This window comes from Chanodichthys erythropterus, chromosome 9 (assembly GCF_024489055.1).
Source record: "Chanodichthys erythropterus isolate Z2021 chromosome 9, ASM2448905v1, whole genome shotgun sequence".
NCBI lineage: Eukaryota > Metazoa > Chordata > Actinopteri > Cypriniformes > Xenocyprididae > Chanodichthys > Chanodichthys erythropterus.
In genome coordinates this window covers 6,341,830-6,361,911 of record NC_090229.1, presented here as the reverse complement: position 1 = coordinate 6,361,911, position 20,082 = coordinate 6,341,830, and the positions used below count along the sequence as shown (strand labels likewise).

The following is a 20,082-nucleotide window of genomic DNA, read 5'->3' as shown; positions in this document are numbered from 1 at the left end:
ATAACAACACTAATGGAAAACACCACACACATATGTTTATATATATATATATATATATATATATATATATATATATATATATATATATATACATATATATATAATATAAAATTAATTAAAAATCCATTTTCTGTTGAGTTTCCCTTGAATACTGTTACTACCTTCAGGCTACAATATCAAGCTACATTGAGATTCCTGATTTAATGGAAGCTCTGCACAGTGAAACATCATTTTGTTCCTGGATAAGCACCGACTTCCTGTAATCAGGTAAACAGTTAATAGGGGCTCATTAGATTTTTTTTTTCATTTGTACCACCATTAGGAGCCCTCAGGGAAGGTTTATCCTGATCTGTACCTGCTGTGGAGACACTCATATACCACTTAGAGTAATCACAGCAGAATCAGATGTACGCTAACAATAACCAGACTGAACATTAATGATGATGTTGACATGTGCAGACCAGCCAGTGGCAGTGAAGCACAACATCTGGGATTGCAGGAAATCTTAAGTAGCATCTTGGCACATACCAGGTGTAATATAAATCAGGAAATATAACTTGATGACATGATGTGTCTATTAAACACCCGTAGGAGCCCTGCTGCCAAATACAGCTCAAGAGGCTTTTGACTTCTGCAGCAGCTTCAGCTTTGATTTCTCTCGAGTGCAGAAATGAAATGAAACTACCACCACCCAAGTAGATCTGTGAGGTAAAAACCCCAAACCTGGTCTTGTGACTTTCCCATGCATGAACAAGGCATGATCTCAGTATTACCCTGAGCCTGCACACAATACTTCCATTTATAGATTGTAGTAGCAGGTAGCAGTAACGAACATAATCTCCTTCCAAGCTATTCTTTTGCTTTTAGTTCTAAATAATCTGGTTCAGCACTAAAAGTTGATGAGGGGTCAATTATAGTGAACACATGTACAGCATGCATTATAAGTTTATAAAACATACTATTGATTAAAATAGGGGGGAAAATAACACTGCAAGATGTTCATTTAAAAAAAAAAAAAAAAAATCTAGGAATAATTGAAAGTGAAATTTACTAAAATGAATGAATATGACATACTGACTAAATTAAAATTAAATTGTCAAAAGACAAAAACTATGACAAAAGCAAGAAAACCTAAACATGAACACGGTATATGGAATGCAAGTTTGGCCATGCAAAAGTGCCATGATTCTAGGAGATATATTAATAAATATCCTGACGCATCCGAGCCTTATAATGGGAGTGATGGGGATCAATGAGTATGAGCTGAAGAAAGTGCCTCCATCATAAGCATACTCCACATGGCTCCGAGGGGTTAAAAAAAATCCGCAAAGCGATGCGTTTGTGTAAATATTTTTTTCATATTTAAGTTATGAAGTAAAATATCTAGCTTCCACCAAACCGCCTTCCGGATTCTACTTACAAAGAAAGTGTAAAACTCGCGCAGTTCAAAAAGCTAACGCTATGTCCTATGCCTTCCCTATTCAACTTACAGGAAAAGCATTTTTTTCGTAACTTGAACACGGAAGGCACGGAAAGCTAGATATTTTACTTCAACTTTACTTCAACTTGTTAAATATGGATTTTTTTTTTTCACAAACACATCGCTTCACCATGTAGAGAACATTTATGATGGATGGAAGCACTTTCTACAGCTAATACTCATTGATCCCCATCACTGCCATTATAAAGCTTGGATGCGTCAGGATATTTATTAATATTTCTACGATTGTGTTCATTAGAAACAAGAAAGTCATATACACCTAGGAGGGGGAGTGAAGCTTGGGATAATTTTCATTTTAAAGTGAACTAATCCTTTAAAGGGGAACTATAATCCTTTAAATCCTTTAAAGGGGACCCCTTTTACAAGATGTCTGTGAAAAATGTGTCTGTGAAGTTTCAGCTCAAAATACTCCAGATATTTTATTATACAGTAGCTTGTCAAATTTGCCCCTAGTTGGGTGTGAGCAAATACATGCCGTTTTTGTGTGTGTCACTTTAAATGCAAATGAGCTGCTGCTCACGCCCCCTTTCCAGAAGAGGGCGGAGCTTTAACAGCTCATGCTTCGTTTGCTCAACAACAACAAAGCTGGAGAATTTCACGCAGCCAAAATGACATCATGGCAACAACACTCTACTACAACAACTCTTCCTCTTTTCTAAAGCAGCCCAACCTGGCCTAGCCCCTTTGTCACGTGTTCCCGGGGGCGGGGTTTATGTAAATTTTAGGGTTAGTGATGTCACTATTATGTCTTATTTTCAAATATTTTTTTGCTGTAGTAGCAAAAAATTTTATAATATTGTGATGTTATAATGTTGTGATTAACCTCATTGCTGGTTGGTTTAGTTCACTGCTTATACCTCTTTAACAGAGCCTTTTTTAAAAAAAAAAAAGCCCTATGGGAAAAATTAATGGTAAAAACAGTTTCAGAACCAAGGCCGCTGACAAATGGACATGAACTCTATAGTGATACTCGCTTTATCAAACACCTCTAAATATTATCTCGAGAAGAAACAAATGTTTGTTGCACTAACATTATTACTGGGCGCACGGCAGACAAGAAGAGGACAAACAATGCTTAAAGTTATCAAGATAACCCTGACAACACATTTGTTTCCCTTGCAACCTTTGATCTTACAGTAGCTGTGTGTATATCAAAACACTGTCTAATGTGGGTCAATAATATCAATATGGGAACATGAGACCATGAGCAGAAGGTAAGTCAGTAAATCTCTGTGCTGAAGCCGCACTGACGTTGATGCTCACCAGTCACTCTAGTCCAGGTTAAGCTATTCATTTTGACATTGTTGGGCATGACCCAATGACCAAAGTATCCCACAAACTAATTTAGCTTTATGTTTGGCAAACAGTAACTGTAAAGACATTTATATTCATACAGCTCAAGCCTTCTCTTGTCTGAAATATAGCTCTCTTATCTTTTGACATGTATATGGCCAATCAGATGCAGGAAAACATGCCAAATCATGATAAGATTGCATATCAAGCCATTAAAGATCAAATATTTCCAATGCATATACAAGGATAGAAGGCCATCCTGAAATACCTGCAGGGGTCAAATAATATATGTCATATGGGGAAATGTCTAATCATAAATGACATAACTAAACATCACAATGTGCTCCAGATAATGAACAAGTAGGGTTAAAATGAAAACAAGGCATGAAAATATAAAATTTTAATTGATATTTGACTTTTTCAGATGCTGACACCAATGTAAAATAAATAAATAATGTCTTTAGATATTAGAATTATACTATAATATTTATTATTTATAGAATAATATTCTAATATTATTATATCTTGTCTCCTTATTTTACTATTACACATACACACACACACACACATATATATATATATATATATATATATATATATATATATATATATATATATATATATATATATATATATGTGTGTGTGTGTGTAATATTAGTAAAATAAGGAGACAAATGAAAAGAATGAATGAAAAGACAAATGCAAATGAAAAGAATGAATACACACATACATATATATTCATATATATATATATATATATATATATATATATATATATATATTTTTTTTTTTTTTTTTTTTTTCATTATTAAACTTGGTTTTACATAAGTGTCACTAGCTGAAAAACACAAATATGTGAATTAAAGATAAGTTTGTTTAACTTTAATTCACAGATTTGTCTTTTTCAGCTGATGACACTAAACCAAGTTTAATAATGAATATATGTGTGTGTGTGTATATTTATATATATATAGTAAAAGTAAAATGAAAAGATATAAGGTATTTTATTCTAATAAAATATAATATATAATAATAATATATATTATTCTAATATTCTATATAATAAAATAGTAAAATGTATTATTCTAATATCTAAATATATTATTTATTTATTTCACTTTGGTGTCAGCATCTGAAAAAGACAAATCTATGAAGTTAAAAGATTGTGTTTTTTCATGCCTTATTTTTATTTTAATCCTATACTACTAATAAAAAAATATATTTTTTTAGATAACACAATAATATTTCATAATATATATTAATATATATCAGAATAACACTCTGATATTCATACACCTCAACAATTCTCTTTAATTCTACTATACATAAATCATTGTAAAAATCACAAATTGCCATTTTTAAATGTTCTCTGTGAATTAATTTGAGTTGAACAAGGTGCCAATTTTATGGAAAGCCACTTGAACAGCCAAAGTGCCTTTGAAATACAATAGGCCTACTAATAATACTAATAAAAAGCAGTGTACTGCAGTAGATTTCCTGCAGTTTAACACAGTACTCTGAATAAGGTGTCAGTATTGGACTGGACTGATATCCAGCATGTTCTGCTCTGGTCAGAGAGACTGTGTGCTGGTCATTGTTCTCATGAGAAACCTCACGTGCAGCCTGTAACCACCCCAGAAAACACATCACTTTAAAACAGAAATACAGCCTCGAAGAACAAAAACCTGCAACTAAACAGCATCTTCAGATGTTGCATGCAAGATAAGAGCATCATAATTCAAACTGAAAGCTCAAACATATGAATGGCAGCTCTGATTTATGAATTATGCATCTTGACAGGATAACATCTGCTGGCGCAAACGATTGCAATATGTCTACTTATATATGCATGTGTGTGTTTGTTTTACCTTTCTGAGGCACTTGACTGTGATGATGAACTGGAGGTGTCACTCCGTCGATGGCTCTATGGCTTTTCCTCAACTTGAAAGTTGCAACAAATATTCCTCAAAACGCTTAAAATACTCTTAAACATACTTTAGAAATCGCTTGTAAAGGTTCAGAACAAAACCAGAGCCCGCTGTGTGGAGTATCGACAACGTTACTGTGAATCCAACGGCTCTTTAAAACTTCATTTGCGTTGATAGGTTTGGTTCTTCTTCAGCGTCAAACATGTAAGTTCCGTGGGTTTGTTTGCAGGTTAAACCTGTCGTCTGCGTTAAACAGTGTCGTTGTTTGTGCTCCAGCTGAAGTGAATATCCTCATGTGTGAAGTTTCCCGCGGTCTCCGTCTCTCAGTTTCAGTCCAGTGAAGTTTGTTCAGTCCATGTCGTTACAAACACAGACGGTGCGAAACACGCTGCAACACTGTGGAGCTGCTGCTCATTCACTCACATTCACATTACACGCCTCTCTCTCTCTCTCTCTCTACTGGTTGTGAAAGGAAAAGTTCATTAGCGTATAATAAAGGCTATATTACAACACTATATTAAGCATTTTAAATGATAATGGTTCAGTATTTATTTATATTACATTGAGATTCACTTTTGACAATACTAATTATTTGTGTTCATAACCTGATAACAAATTTATTGTGCTTTTTGGACATTATTAGCCTTCAATAATAAAAATTACACCTTACACCAGAGTTTCATGCTTTAAAAATGTTTTTATTAACAAAAGATTCAATTTTAGACATGCTATTATTTATCTTTTTTATTATTTTAGTATTATTTATTATTTTATCTGCTGTTTATGCATGTTTTACACTCTAAAAAATGCTGGGTTAAAAATAACCCAACCTGCTGGGTAGTTTTTATTTAACTCAACTATTGTTTAAAAATTACTGTATTGTTTGCTTAAAATGAACTCAAAGTATGTTGGAAATTAACATTTATTAATGTTTAATAAATTATCATTTATTTTATAAGTTTAATGAATACAAATTAAACAATAAACATTTATTACATTTCTTATTATTATGTTTTTATACACTTTTTTTATTGTTCCCTCTAGTAATTATGTGTCCAACCTATTTTGGGTTCATTTTAAGCCAGACATTTAACCCAATCACTGGGTTTGTCCATTTTCAACCCAACTTTATTTGCATTTTTTAGTGTAGAATTTGACATTTCTTTTTGGTGGATCATTTTATTCACTTCATATTCAGTAAATGTAAAACTGACCAGCCAAATTTTTTCTAATCTCAACATTATGTATCCAATATGCTATTCAGATTAGAAAAGAGATGCATTATCTTATGCTTTTCATAACATACTGTTTGCTAGTTTTAAAATATGTTTGTTTGTTTATCAAACAAAAGAATTTCACTGCTGTTATTTTGAGCACAAGTTCATTTCTGACCCACATGGGGGCGCAAGTTGACCACCAACAACAAAAACTGACAATGAATAATTCAGAGATTTTCTAAATCGTGCAATCATGAAAACAATCAGTTTAAAGCAGATGATTTAATCATAAAGCATTCTCTGTAAAGGCAATAAAATCACATAAATTAAAATAAGTTATATCCAGTGGCATGACATCAAACATAAACATGGAAAGTTTGCAGTGATGCCTTTTTTTGATGTCATACACTCAATTACTTAAATTAAAAATGAAACCCTTTTGCTTTTCATTTTTAAGGACAGTTTAAAACAGTAAAATTTACTAGCGGGTTAAGACCAATCCTGAAAAATTAGCAAATATCACATCCTTAATCCCTTCTGCAATCCATCAAAATATGTGTAAAATATAAAACAGCATGTGGCATGTTTTGAGTAGGTTTTCTTGCTTGTTGCAAAGACCTGTAACTCACTACAGCTTACTGATATAACAACTGAACTGTGACCTGTTTTAATTACAAATAATGGTATGAAATCCCTGATGAAATGATATTCCTCACATGAAACAAACTAGTTCATAAAATCAAACCACTTTCTCAGTCTGTGAAAAAAAAAAAAAAGTCTGTCAAGTCATTGTGACGTGGCAGACATCAGCGGCAGGAAAACGAGGTTCAGATCTCTGTCACATCAGCAGGCTGACAGTACGTCCCTGTCGCTCAGTCATCAAAGTCAGGGATGTCATCGTAGGAATAACCGCGGTAACCCTTGGAGGCGTAATAGGCGATGCGCAGGTGGTAAAACCCAGGAAGAAAGACCAGGATTCCAATAATCAGGACAGGGATGGTGCGATCACGGTGCTGTGAGTGACAGAGAGACAGGAGAGTTGAGTTTAACTGCCCGCCGGGTCAAACATGTGCACAGCTCATTAAAAACTGTCAAAAATAGGTGGATTTCTGAGGACCTCACAGTCTGTCATCCACTGATCAATCTGTAGTGCAATTTTGTTTTCTTAATATCAGCTCAAACACATTTTTTTGTTCAAGTGACCCTATAGATTTAGCCCCTTTTAGAGTATTTTGTATTTTAATGCATCAGTTTATTCATTTCAATAGATTCCTTATAGTGCACAATGAATGTCCATTTAAAAATCCCACTAATTCTGATTTGTTCAAACAAATCAGATACATATCAGGGCTATAAGATCATATTCAATTGTTGTCACATAGTCACCCAAAACGCAGATGTCAAATTCAGTCCTTTGAGGCACGTTCTACTGCAGTATGAATGTAGTAGTAAAATAATACATACTGTTAGACTGAATGAAAATGTTTGCTTTTTCAACATTAAGCTCTAGTCTGGGTTCTCTGATCTGAGCTCCATTAGTTGGACTAACTCAAGAAATATAGGACAGGCCACAGACGGAGGGGTTTCTTAAGAGCGGCGTAACTAAATCTGCAGGATTAACCTCCACATCAGGTGCTGTACAGCAAGGACGTAATCTCACCACATTCTGCCACTCAATAAAACACTTCCAGACGTTCAATGTAGGATGCTAAACTGACTGACTGAATATATGGCCATGCATTTAGCCATAAAACTTACTCTGAGGCTAGAGGAAATGTCCTTCTAAGAGAGTTCTCATATTTTGACCAATAAATTTAAAGGGGGCCTATTACGCCCCTTTTCACAAGATGTAATATAAGTCTCTGGTGTCTCCAGAATGTGTCTGTGAAGTTTCAGCTCAAAATACCCAACAGATCATTTATTATAGCTTGTCAAATTTGCCCCAAAAAAATTGGGTGTGAGCAAAAACACACCATTTTTGTGAGTGTTGCTTTAAATGCAAATGAGCTGCGGCTCCAGAAGAGGGCGGAGCTTTAACAGCTCAACAACAACAAAGCTGGAGAATCTCACGCAGCCAAAATGAGGATTGTCAGTAACGGTGTTCAGCCTTACATTGTTCAAACCGGAGTCGACACTGATGGAGAGACTCAGGAAGAAGTTACAACTTTTAGAATGAAACTGGATGTTTCTGAATGGTTAGTGATACATTTATGTAGTTGCTGTGGAGTTGATTCAACTCATCCACTAGCATGTGCCGTCATGTTCATCTTTTGTGCAAATCCAGTGTTGAATTGACCCTCGTTTGTGAAGCAGTCCGGCGTAAAATGACAGTATTTACATGTACAACTCTTCCTCTTCTCTAAAGCAGCCCAACATGACCTCACCCCCTTTGTTGTGTGTTCTCAGGAGCGGGGTTTATGTAAATTTTGAGATTTGTGATGTCACCAACATAAGAAGAAGCCTGTAGTCCCTACCAGCTGTTTGTTGTAGTCCTTAAAAAGTGTATTCTGTAAAAGAAAAAGTCTCCCTTTGCATTGAACTATGAGCGTCATAACTTAAAAAAGTGAAATCATAATCGAGGACCCCTTTAAGTCTTTTCAAATAATTTGTGATAACTGGAAAAAAATAAATATTTTTTTAAATAATTTTGATATAAGCCAATTTCTAAATTGCTTTGATTACTAAAACTAAAACTGAAATAATAATAAAGGTAACACTTTACTTAAAGCCTTTGTGTATAATGCATTATAAAGGTATTCATAATGTCCTTTATAATGCATTATATCTTTTCATAAATAATTGTAACAAGAGTTCAAATGAATTGTAATATTTGCAGAGTCCTTGCTACATCTGAAATTGGTTGTTTGTCACCTAAAGGCGTAACAATGAATAGATCAGTATCATAATGTATTATAACTGTGTTTACAATTATTCATATCATGCAATGCATTATAAGGTGCATTACAAGGAATAATTAATACATTAAAATACTTTTATAATGCATTATATATAAAGGCTTAAAGTAAATAGTTACCAAAATAAATTAAAGCTGTATAGAAACAACAATAAAACACAAGCACATATCAAAATTGCTAAACCTCAAACAAAAATGAAAACTGAATATAAAAAATTCAAAATATTAATAAATAGTATATTAATAAATAACATACCTGTACATTTATTAAAGCAAAAATAAAAATTACTACTGTATTATATTGCATTATTTAAATGTTTGTTTTCTTATATTATTGTTATATTTCGTTTCTACTGTGTAATTCCTATGTATGTCTGAACTTTGTACTTTCTTCTGCACTAAAAGCTCCTGTCACCAAGACTAATTCCTTGTGTGTGTAAACAATGGGAATAAAGCCCTTTCTGATTCTTATAATAGTAAATAAGGCTGCCTGGAAAACACAATTAGACTGTGTGAAGCCTGTGGTGTTTTCCTCTGCTATGCTTTAAACATTAGATTGACAGAATGCAGAAATTGCTTTACATATAAGAAATGCATTCACGCTGCAAATGCTCCTGAGGCTATTAGGATTGTGTAAATAGAAAACATAAAACAACAGCCCTATGAAATCAAACTAATGCACACTAACAGATGCATGAAGAACTTTTCTCGATATCTGAATGAAAAGCTAATAATGGCACAATCTGTAAGAGCAGAGATATAATAATGTGCTATGGCACTCACATCATTAACTTCAAAGTATCCTGCTAACAGGAGGGATGCGATGGTGATCAGTATGGTGCCGATGAGGAAGAGAACGGTTGCCAGGGCGATCGCTTTATAAGGGACTTTAGGTGGACTCTTCTTAAACTGAGAAGAGAAAGAACAATGCTCAGTATTACTGCATTTCAGTCAAGAGCAGTACACGGAAAATACGTAAAACATTTCGAAAATTTCTGCAATGATTTGTGTGCAATTAAAATGTATTATATTGTTTATATGTGAAGTGAAGTTAAATGTATAAAAATAATATTATGTGTGATTAATACCTGTACATACATACATACAGTTGTGCTCAAAAGTTTACATACCCCTTGAAGAATCTGCAAAATGTTAATTATTTAAACAAAATAAGAGGGATCATGCAAAATGCATTTTCTTTTTTATTTAGCACTGTCCTGAATAAGATATTTTGCATAAAAGATCTTTACATATAGTCAAAAAATAGCTGAATTTATAAAAGTGACACGTTCAAAAATGTACATACCCTTGATTCTCAATACTGTGTGTGGTTACCTGGATGATCCACGACTGTTTTTATGATTTGTGATGGTTGTTCATGAGTCTCTTGTTTGTCCTTCAACGTTCTTCAGAAAAATCCTCAAGATCCGGCAAATTCTTCGGTTCCCTTTCAAGGGAACTCGCGTTGCGTCGAGAAATTGACGCTGTGGGAACGCAACGCGTTATGTCGTCATGAAGCACGTGTGAAATCCGTCCAATGGAGTGACGAGACGTCACAGGCGGGTGACGTCACGACCAGGAAACTATAAAGCACGCTCAAACAAAGCAACGCTAGCTTCTGTGTCTTCAGTAGCGCTTTGTGTGACTTGTCTGTCTTATTTGGTGTTGTTTGTGACTTATATATATCTATATATTCACTATTATGGCGGAAAAGCAATTTAGATCGTGTGTGCATCCCTGCCCTCGCTACATCACGAGTGGGGACACACACAATCTTTGTGTTGCTTGTTTGGGAGCGGAGCATGCACGGTCAGCACTCGAGGGTGCTGGCTGTGAGCACTGTGAGATGCTTCCTTTACGGACGCTCCGCTCCCGCCTGGCGCTCTTTGATGAGGGCGCTCAGGCTCGCGTTCCCCAGGGTTCGGGTCCCGCTGCTGCCGAGGCACAGCGGCGTTCTCTATCCTGGGGCTCGCAAATGGATCTATCAGAGGGGTTTGAGACGGGCCCAGCCTTATCTCAGCCCTCACCTGATAGATCCAGTGCTTTTTCTCAGTGTCTGGAAGCACGCTCTGCGGTTCCTTCCACACTGGGTCAAGCACCGATGCTCAATATGTCCAGTTCCGAGGAGCTGGATGTGGAGAGCATCGATACTGTTGAGAGTGAGGACTCGCCATCCCACTCGCCTGCTTTTGAGGAGTTGGTGGAGGTTGTGTCTCGCGCTGTTGCCAGATTAAACATCGACTGGCCAGCAGAGAAGCAGGACGTTCGTCCTAAAAGCAAATTGGATGAACGTTTTCTGCCCTCTAGAGCGCAACCTCCGCGTCGGGGTCTCCCGTTTTTTCCAGATCTCCACACCGAGGTGGTGAGATCTTGGAAGAAACCAGCCTCATATCGGGTGCATAGTGCTCAGACCACGCACTATGCATCGATCGTGGGGCTTAAAGAGCACGGTTATGGGGCGATGCCAAAAGTGGAGGAGACGCTCGCGAGCTATCTCTCTCCACAGTCGGCGTCGTCCCTAAAGACCCCGACGCTGCCCACTAAGCCAGTAAGAGTCACCTCTGGTTTAGTGGGCAAAGCTTATTCGGCTTCTGGTCAGGCGGCAGCATGCCTTCACACTATGGGTGTGCTGCAGGCCTATCAGGCTGAATTATTAGGTGATATTGATGAGGGCGGAGAGAAAGGTCTGAAGCCCGACGTAGCTCATCGACTACGTCGGGCTTCAGACCTTTCTCTCCGTGCCACCAAGGAGACGGCCAGATCCGTGGGTCGTGCTATGGCAGCACTGGTGGCTACGGAGAGGCACTTATGGTTGAATTTGAGTTCTATTAAGGACAAAGATAAGAACTTCCTTATGGACGCCCCGCTTGCGCCCCCGGGCCTCTTCGGCGATGCTGTTAACACGGTCGTCGAGAGGTTTCAGGAAGCCAATAAGCAGGCGGCGGCGTTCCAGAAACTCCTCCCCCGTCGCTCTTTCACCCCTGGGGCTGTTCCACAACACCAGCAGCCCCAGTCATCAAAAGCCAGCTCCTCACAGCAACACCGTGCCAATCAAAAGCGGAGCGTTTCTACCCGTACCCCTCCTCAGAGATTCGGGGGGTCGGGTGGGCGCTCACAGCCGCAGCCTTCAAGGGGTAAGACGGATCTGAGGAACGTCATTATCGCCAAGAAGGCTGCAGCAAAGAAGTCCTGACGCTGTGAGTGTCAAGGCTCAAATGAGGGCAGCCCCCGCTGGAGAGAAGTGGCGCACACCTCAGTATACGGTGCCCAGTTCTCTTCAGTGCCCTCAGGGGGCCGTTCTGCCAACCCTGCCACCTCGTGTGCTTCAGGGTGCGGTGGTCCCCAGCGAGCAAACACCCAGGTGTCCGCCCGGAAACGTAGCGGCCCTGGGGCGCTCGCCCCCTCTAAGGAGGGTCTCCGAACAGTCAGCTCGGTTGCCCCCTGCTGGTGCGCCGCTTCAGGGCACCGTTTTGGCTGTTCAAATTACACCAGAGGCCAGTCTCGAGAGACTGGTTCCCTTAGTAGAATATCTGACAGCATGGAGGCTACTGCCAAATATTTCTCAATGGGTCCTGCGTAGTGTTGCACGATATACCGGTACTAGAAAGGTATCGCGATACCCTGCTTTTAGAAACGGTACGGTTCTTCATTTTATTAGTACCGGTACTTTGAGTACCAGCTGTATTTCCTAATGTGCGACAGCAGGGGGCAGTGTGCGTGCAGTGCGCTGCTTCTAAGGCACATTGAGTGCGTGTTTATTCCTCTCAACTGCGCAACGGCTTTTATGGTGACCAAACGAGAGGTATGGATGCAAATACAGGTGCTCTTGCAGACCGTCCACAAATTGTTGAGAAAGCAGATGCACAAAGCAAAATATGGCATTATTTTGCTTACATTGCCGACAGTCAGGGCAAGCCCACGGACACCACGAAGCCCGTCTGCAAAATGTGTTACAAAATAACGCAAGCAAAGGGACTCAAAAGCATCTTGCCGACAAACATCCCGATTTGTACAAAGAATTTAAAGAGCGTCAGGTTAGTGAATGTGATACCAGCGTTATGTTTATGCTCTCAAAAATTAAATGAGTGTTATTTATATTACTCATGCAAGCAGACATCCGCAAAGAGGTGTATTATTGATTCTAATAAGTGATATCTTGCTAAAATAAAATTGAAAAAAAAAAAAACATAAATATGTGAAGGGAATATACAGTTATATTAAACCAATTTATGCTTTAATAACATTACTCTAATTACATTATAGCTCTAATTCCAATCACACAATTCGTTATTTACGTGCAGTTAGTGAAGGAGGGATAGGCGGAATTGCGCTGAATGACACACAACAGAAGCGCTCTCTCGCGTGCGCGCTCTCTCTCTCTCTCTCTCTCTCTCTCTCTCTCTCTGTCTGTCTGTCGCTCGCGCGATCAGTTCTCCTCGCGCCTGAATAGTCAAATACACGTGCACACAGATGTCTAAATGTCCATCGTGTGGAGTATCTTGCGTGAATACAGTCGGTTATGGCTTAAGTGGACGTAAACAGGTGGGTAATAACTGGATATTTGTCAGTTATGTCCATGCATTCAGCAGCCCAATTAAATAGGCCTACCTGTCTGTCATTAATGTTAATCAAACAACAAAAGATGATAAATAAATGTAGGCTATATGTTAAATAAACCTAGTGTATCTGAAAAAAGATTATTTTTAATTTACTGTTGTTTTTGTAATTTGCTTCTTTGTTCTTTTATATAGCCTAACACAAATAACTTGTTCTCATACTAGCTCATGCTCATATTGTCCACCTCTTGCCCACATGTACATACCAGCTGATATACAATGTAATCTTGATTTGGGTGGTCAGTCTGCATTTAAAAGTTTGAAAGGGTTTTAAATCTTCTAAATCAAGTAAAATGACTCAAAGAAATGTAATATAATCATATAAATCATATCATATAAAATGTAATTTACCAACATCAAAATTGTGGCCAGTGAAAATGCTGAGTGGCTAGTAACTTTGGAAAACCACTAGCCACAGTGGCTGGTGAGTGAAAAAAGTTAATATCAAGCCCTGCTTACATGTATAAAAAACAAACAAACAAAAAAAAACAGGAAAAAAGCATAATAGCACATATTTTACAATTTTCTTGAGCATGAAAATAATAAACTTTAAAAAATTATATTAAATCTAACTCTGTAACTTCATGGCAATGAAGCTCAAATCCAGAATTTTCAGCTGCACACTGGTGAAGAAAGAAGTTCTGTCATATGTTATTTACTTTTCCTACTGTTTTAGGTTTTTGCCATAGTATCGTTTAAGTATCGGTATCGTGATACTGAAGTTGGGTATCGTATCGAAGTCAAAATTTTGGTATCGTGACAACACTAGTCCTGCGTACAGTCGAAAAGGGGTATACTATTCAGTTCGGGTCTCGCCCACCCAGGTTCGCGGGGGTCCTGCCCACTGTGGTGGGCCCCGAGCAGGCTCTGGTTATGGAACAGGAGGTAAAAACTCTGTTGGAGAAGGAAGCCATAGAGCATGTACTTCCTCTCGACAGAGAAAACGGTTTTTACAGCCGTTATTTTATCGTTCCGAAGAAGGATGGGGGGTTGCGTCCCATTTTGGATCTGCGTCTGCTGAACCAGTCAGTTATGAAGCTCAAATTCAAAATGTTAACGTTGAGACAAATCGTGTCACAAATCAGGTCCGAGGACTGGTTTGTCACGATCGATCTCAAGGACGCGTATTTCCACATCTCCATCCTTCCGCATCACAGGAAGTTCCTGAGGTTCGCTTTTGGGGGCAAAGTTTACCAGTATCGGGTTCTTCCGTTCGGCCTAGCGTTATCACCCCGCACTTTCACCAAATGCATGGATGCAGCCTTGGCGCCACTGCGTTTACAGGGCATTCGCATTCTCAATTACATCGACGATTGGCTAATATTAGCTCAATCGCAACAACTTGCGGTTCGGCATCGAGATGTCGTTCTCGCCCACATGAGAAGGTTGGGGTTAAGGTTGAATGCCAAGAAGAGTGTTCTTTCTCCAGCTCAGAGAACCACTTTTCTGGGCGTGGTTTGGGACTCTGTTGTGATGCAGGCGCGTCTTTCACCTGCTCGCATAGATTCAATCCTTTCTACCGTAAACCGGATAAGGCTAGGCCAGTCACTCACTGTGAAACAATTTCAGAGACTGTTGGGTTTAATGGCAGCAGCGTCCAACGTGATTCCCTTTGGCCTGCTGTACATGAGACCCCTGCAGTGGTGGCTCAGGACCAGGGGGTTTTCTCCAAGGGGAAATCCATTTCGCATGATCAAGGTCACGCGGCGATGCCTACGTGCCCTCGACATGTGGAAGAAACCTTGGTTTTTATCCCAAGGCCCGGTATTGGGAGCTCCTTGTCGTCGCAAGATGCTAACGACAGATGCCTCCCTCACGGGTTGGGGGGCGATCCTAGACGGACGCCCAACTCAGGGTCTGTGGAGCGAACATCATCTCTCCTGGCACATCAACTGCCTGGAGATGATGGCTGTGTTCTTGGCTCTCAGAGTCTTTCTCCCAGATCTCAGGGGCCACCATGTTCTTGTCCGGTCGGACAACACATCGGTGGTTGCCTATATAAATCACCAGGGAGGTTTGCGTTCGCGTCCGCTTTACAAACTGGCGCACCAAATCCTCCTGTGGTCCCAGGGGAAGTTGCTGTCGCTTCGTGCAGCATACATCCCGGGGTTCAAAACATAGGAGCAGACGTCCTGTCGAGGCAGGGGCTGAGGCCCGGGGAATGGAGGCTCCACCCCGAGGTGGTGGAGCAAATATGGGGGATGTTTGGCCGGGCTCAGGTGGATCTGTTTGCGTCTCGAGAGACGTCTCACTGTCCACTCTGGTTCTCCCTCACCCATCCAGCTCCTCTCGGACTGGATGCTATGGTGCAGACATGGCCGAGGCTTCGTCTGTACGCTTTTCCTCCGATTGCTCTGCTCCCGGGAGTCTTAGAGAGAATTCGCCGGGACCAAGTCCGGCTCGTCTTGATAGCCCCGCGGTGGCCGGGCAGAGTCTGGTTTTCGGACCTAGTATCTCTCCTAGACGGCTCTCCCTGGGAGATTCCAGTCAGGAGGGATCTTCTGTCTCAGGCGGAGGGCTCAATATTTCACCCTCGCCCGGAACTTTGGAACCTGTGGGCTTGGCCTCTGAGGGGACCCAGCTCATAGACTCTGGTCTCTCAGCCGAGGTTGTGGGTACCATCCTTCACTCTAGGGCTCCCTCCACGAGGAAGCTGTATGCTTTTAAATGGAAGCTGTTTTCTACTTGGTGCAGTGTTCGTCAGTTGGATCCTTTAAACTGTTCGGTTGGGGCAGTGTTGGAATTTCTGCAGGAGAGGTTCACTGCAGGGTTATCTCCGTCCACCTTAAAAGTCTATGTGGCGGCTATTGCGGCTTACCACACACCTTTGGCTGGTGGCTCTCTGGGGAGAGACCCTCTTGTCACTCGCTTCCTTCGTGGCACACTGAGACTGAGGCCTGCGGTACGCACGAGGGTACCGGCTTGGGATTTGGCTGTGGTGCTCCAGGGCCTTTCCTTAGCTCCCTTTGAACCCATTGAAGAGGTTCCTGTTAAGTTCTTGACCTTCAAGACTCTGTTCCTTCTTGCTATCTCCTCTCTTAAAAGAATAGGAGATTTGCAAGCTCTTTCGGTTGCCCCATCGTGCTTGGAATTTGCACCCGGTATGGTGAAGGCTTTCCTTCATCCCAGACCTGGTTATGTTCCTAAGGTCCCCACCAATGTGGTGAGGCCCATAGTACTGCAAGCCTTCTGTCCTCCTCCCTTCAGGGATTCAGACCAGGAACGCCTTAATCTGCTTTGCCCAGTTCGGGCGTTGGATGCTTATGTCCACAGAGCTGCCCTGTGGCGTAAGTCGGAACAGTTGTTCATTTGTTTCGGGTCCCCTAAAAAAGGGGCCCCGGTATCTAAGCAGAGGATGAGTAAGTGGATAGTTGAGGCTATCTCACTTGCTTACGAGTCGGCCGGACTGCCATCTCCTTTGGCAGTTCGAGCCCACTCCACTAGGAGTATGGCGGCCTCTAAAGCTCTGCTCTTCGGAGCATCTTTGCAAGATGTTTGTGATGCGGCAGGCTGGTCCTCACCGCATACATTCATGAGGTTCTATGACCTTGATCTGAGCTCCACTCCTGGGGCCAGGGTTCTGTCTGGTGTTGACGAGTCACACTAGACAGGCATTGGTCATTATGGCGGCGTGGGTATTAACGTTCCCACAGCGTCAATTTCTCGACGCAACGCGAGTTCCCTTGAAAGGGAACGTCTCGGTTACGACTGTAACCTTAGTTCCCTGAAGAGGGAACGAGACGTTGCGTCGTCCTGCCATACTTCCTGCATGCTTGTCAAGCGACTACTTCAGACACTTGAAGCTAGCGTTGCTTTGTTTGAGCGTGCTTTATAGTTTCCTGGTCGTGACGTCACCCGCCTGTGACGTCTCGTCACTCCATTGGACGGATTTCACACGTGCTTCATGACGACATAACGCGTTGCGTTCCCACAGCGTCAATTTCTCGACGCAACGTCTCGTTCCCTCTTCAGGGAACTAAGGTTACAGTCGTAACCGAGACGTTTTCCAGCATCTTTTGCATATTTGAACCCTTTCCAGCAGTGACTGTGTGATTTTGTGATCCGTCTTTTCACACTGAAGACAACTGAGGGACTCAAACTCAACTATTAAAAAAGGTTCAAACATTCACTGATGCTCCAGAAGGAAACACGATGCATTAAGAGCCGAGGGGTGAAAACTTTTGAATTCAAATATCAAGATAAATTTTACTTTGTCTTCCGGGAAACATGTGATTATCTTCTGTAGCTTCCGATGGGCAGTACTAAATGAAAAAATTAGACATTTAAACAAATGTCAATCTCAAAATCACACAGTCACTGCTGGAAAGGGTTCAAATATGCAAAAGATGCTGGAAAACTGAAGAATTTGCAGGATCTGGAGGATTTTTCTGAAGAACGTTGAAGGACAAACAAGAGACTCATGAACAACCATCACAAATCATAAAAACAGTTGTGAATCATCCAGGTAACCACACACAGTATTGAGAATCAAGGGTATGTACATTTTTGAACGGGTCACTTTTATAAATTCAGCTATTTTTTGACTATATGTAAACATCTTTTATGCAAAATATCTTATTCAGGACAGTGATAAATAAAAAATAACATACATTTTGCATGATCCCTCTTATTTTGTTAAAATAATCAACAATTTGCAGATTCTGCAAGGGGTATGTAAACTTTTGAGCACAACTGTACATACATACATACATGCACAGATATAAAAAGACATGCATATAGACAGACAGACAGAAAAGCAGACATGTTTATAAATAGATATGTAAATACAACCTGGAAATGGCTTAAAGTGAGCAACACTGATATACGCATTTAAGCGCATTAAAAGCCCTTTTTTCTCTCTCTCTCACCTGCAGATCAATGTATCCGTCATCATCACTCGCTAGTTTGGAGTATCTGACTCCAGTGTTGATCGTGTTTCGAGCTGGCATCTTCTCACTCGGATTCAAAAGCATATTTTAATACTTCATAAACACACGAATGAAAACAATAATCAAGGCATATGTTGTTATCTATGACTAAACTACTAAATCAGGTGGAACCTTTTTAATGGTAGTATGTAGAAGAGATATTTACATGTCAATGTGTCCAAGTAAATATGTTTAACCTGTAACTTGCTTGCTAAATTACCTTTAATTTGATATTGCAGCCTCAGAATAGTCTGATGACGAATTTTCCTGAAGTAACGTTACGAGTCACAAGAAAAAAAAATTATATTTCCGTTTTCACAGTCATTTTAAGCTCATATTTATTAAAAACGCCATTAATGTCAGTTTGTGACAGTCGCACATGAGATTATGTTTATAAACCTAATGCTTCCGGATGTGTGAAGCACGCATGCGCCCTCTACTGGTGCCTTCCGGGTTCATTTCAAACTACGCATGCGCCTTGAATACGCTGCCAAAACCACATGAGGGAGCTCTATCATTATCATAGAGAAACTTGTTATTGATTACCACCAGTCTTTGGTAAGCGAGTTTTATATAATATATAAACAATATACTTAAATAAAGGATTCGGTGATTATCTAATTATTAAATTTAGAAGATCTTATAAAAGGTCTTATAAGACGTAAAAAGTAATATAGCGTCTAGATGCACGTGTAATCATCCAATTAAAAATAACTAAAGAAATCATTGTCAAATGAACAATAAGCAATATCAGTATATGATACCATAAATATTGAAAAACGCTTACAGTTACTCATGTGAATTTGTCCAAAATATTGTCAGAAAAAAACAAAAACTAATGTATTCCTACCAAAAGGCACAGGTTAGCATGTAAATGATTAATTAATATTAACTCTTGAAACTAGCATGTTAGGTCGCATATTTTTAATAAATAAATGACAAATATTTTAATTTAACTTATTATATTTTGAACAAATATCGCAAAATGCAGTAAGTAGGCCTACTTTTGTTCTTAAAATTATAATTTGACAAAATATTAACAAAAAATATTGTATTGTATTTATTTTTTATTTTACAAAATGGTAAAGGTTGTGGTCTAGGTGTGATATCCTAAGAAAGAAACTCCCCAAGAAACCAGCATGTAAGGTCACACGTTTTCATATAGACAGAGATGAATGTGCCTTTGAATATGTCTCTGAATGCTGTCAAATCACTATAGAAACATTTCATCACTTAATGATGAACAGTCTGGCTTGCTTAAAAGAAATAATACAACAGCAAATGCATCTATTTCTTCTTTTCCCCTGTTTCCGAATGTTTGCTCAACTGCGTTGAAGGTTGAAAAGTAACAATGAGCGAAAAGCAGAGAAATGACTCATGTTTGAAAACTCAACATTATCTCATGACGTATATATAGCCCGCAGTAAACAACTAAATAAAAATAGTGACCACCCTCCATCTAACAAGCTCAACTAATTAGCAGTTTTGAAATAATCAAATCCCTCGTGAACGTAAAGAATCAGTGGCATTGCATGTTTATTGCTGGCAGACTGTTAGGATAGCAACAGTTACTGTTCGATTTGATTTGTCGATTTATCTTCCTCTGTCTTCATTCTAGAACAGGGAGAAAGTTTAGAGAAAAAAATGTAAGTGTAAAAATAAATAAATAAATAAATAAATAATAT

The 20,082-nt window shown here is 39.4% G+C and overlaps 2 protein-coding genes across 2 annotated transcripts in view; both read right to left on the bottom strand.

The window, feature by feature from the left end:
• igsf9b (immunoglobulin superfamily, member 9b) overlaps window positions 1-5,018 on the bottom strand; it is a 54,319-nt gene extending 49,301 nt beyond the window's left edge. Inside the window, exon 1 of the mRNA XM_067393488.1 lies at window positions 4,663-5,018. The gene's annotated coding sequence lies outside the window, so the exon portion shown is untranslated. The remainder of the gene's footprint in view (window positions 1-4,662) is intronic.
• A 404-nt stretch (window positions 5,019-5,422) lies between these two features.
• Window positions 5,423-18,818, bottom strand: tmem230b (transmembrane protein 230b). The gene is made up of 4 exons (XM_067393487.1): window positions 18,618-18,818; window positions 18,338-18,425; window positions 9,637-9,762; window positions 5,423-6,952 (listed from the first exon to the last, which is right to left on the bottom strand). Exons 2-4 carry the CDS (start codon window positions 18,416-18,418, stop codon window positions 6,812-6,814), a joined length of 348 nt encoding a protein of 115 aa, XP_067249588.1. The 5' UTR covers window positions 18,419-18,425; window positions 18,618-18,818; the 3' UTR covers window positions 5,423-6,811.
• Window positions 18,819-20,082: the final 1,264 nt, after the last annotated feature.